General features: G+C 41.5%; 1 protein-coding gene across 1 annotated transcript; it reads left to right on the top strand.

Annotated features, from left to right (window-relative positions):
- Positions 1-928: 928 nt before the first annotated feature.
- LOC147942123 (uncharacterized) lies at positions 929-1,642 on the top strand. The gene has a single exon (XM_087455928.1). It carries the CDS (start codon positions 929-931, stop codon positions 1,640-1,642), a length of 714 nt encoding a protein of 237 aa, XP_087312054.1.
- Positions 1,643-1,956: the final 314 nt, after the last annotated feature.

Below are 1,956 nucleotides of genomic sequence, written 5' to 3'. Positions count from 1 at the left end.
CATCAATGTCACCTAATCACAAGTACAATGGCAAGCTTCTGGTGGAAAGAAAGTGAGGACAAACATAAAATGCATTGGGTCTCGTGGGAGAAGTTATGTGCTTCTAAGGAGAGTGGTGGCTTGGGATTTAAAGATATTGGACGGTTTAATCAAGCTCTCCTAGCTAAGCAGGCTTGGCGGTTGCTAGACTCTCCTACCTCTCTATTAGCGCGAGTATATAAGGCAAAATACTATGCAGACACGTCTCTACTCAAAGCTACAATTGGATATAGACCGTCCTATGCTTGGAGAAGCATCATGTTTGGCCGAGAATTGTTGGAAAAGGGTGTCATGAAGTCTATTGGGGATGGTAAGAGTACCAATATTTGGTTAGACAGATGGATATTTGATGAATCCCCACGGCGACCTTTCAACAGAGAAATGCAGATAGATCTTAATCTGAAGGTCTCTACACTTATAACTTCAGAGGGAGGGTGGAACACCAGCATTCTACACAGGTTATTCCCACCAGATGATGTAATTAAGATACAACCGTTTCCCCCTGAGCTGAGCATTAGTGATAAGTATGTGTGGGCATATACAACAGATGGTAAGTATTCGGTGAAGAGTGGCACTTGGCAGCTTAACTCTGAGATATCTAATGGCATACTTATTCCTGAAGAGGTGCAAATGGTGAATGACATCAAGGCAAAAATTTGGAAAATACCGACAGAACCAAAGATTCGTTTATTCCTTTGGCGAACCCTATCTGGTGCTTTAGCCGTGGCAGAATGCTTGAGACGACATGGCATACAGATGAACCCTATTTGTCAGGAATGTCACATTGAGGAAGAGACTATTGCTCATGTTCTCTTTGAATGTATTACCATTACCAACATTGGGTTTCTCGTCATCGATTGCAGACAATGTTAACTACTTATTGCAGTTAATGACTCGAGGAGACATACCGGCAGACTATAGGAATGATATTCCTTGGATTCTCTGGGAGATTTGGAAAGCACAAAATGGATTAATTTGGTCAGGAAGGATGCAGGATCCTGATGTGTTGTTAGCTGGGGAATTGGAGAATGCTGCTGTGTGGTTACGGCAACGAACCATGACATTGCAAGACAACATTGGAGACGAACAAAGAGGATCGGGAAGAATAGGACGGTGGTTTAAGCCTGCACCGGGAGTTTTAAAATGCAATATCCATTGTGCTTGGATTAATGATAGGTATTATTGTGGTGGAGCCTGGATTTTATGGGATGACGCAGGAAATACCAAGTTTCATGCTCGGGATGCCTTTCCTCCAAGAGTGAATAGGATCTCTGCGGAACTAGGTTGCCTTTTATGGTGCCTACAAAATTTGTGTACTCTTCAGATTAATTCATGCGAGGTGTGGATGGATTGTCAGGCTGCCTTATCTGCCTTAGAGGACCCTTTGAGCTGGCCAAAATATCGATCTCAGGTGAACAAGATTGCAGGCGTAATACAGGGAATGGGAGTGGTACAGTTTAAACTTTCTTCACCGAAAGCTAACTCGCTGGCTAGGGACATTTCTCATAGTGTCACCAGAGATGGAAGGCTCTCTTCTTATTTGTCTTTGGGTGGCCCTTCGTGGCTGCATGATTGGATTGAGGAAGAAAGAAGAGGAACTTGAGGATGATGTTACAGTTAAGCATAATAATGATGTGGAGGATAATGGAGCAGAGCATAAAGCTTAATCCGGTTTTGTTATCAATTTTTGTTAGATCTTGGTTTGATCTTTTCCCTGGTGTTTGAACTTTTCATTTTATAATATCAATCAGATCAGTGTTAAAAAAAGATATGTAGATGGAAGAAGAAAAGAGAGAAAATAAAAAATTGATGCTGACCCCACCTTTCCTCTTTATCTCTTACTCATCCACCTTTCTTTCTTTCATTCACTCACCTTCTTTTATTTATCTTTCACCGTATCTAAGATATATAAAGTTA

The sequence above is a fragment of the Camelina sativa genome, chromosome 6 (genome assembly GCF_030686135.1).
Source record: "Camelina sativa cultivar CO46 ecotype springtype chromosome 6, ASM3068613v1".
Taxonomy (NCBI): domain Eukaryota; kingdom Viridiplantae; phylum Streptophyta; class Magnoliopsida; order Brassicales; family Brassicaceae; genus Camelina; species Camelina sativa.
This window is presented reverse-complemented; position numbering and strand designations above follow the sequence as displayed.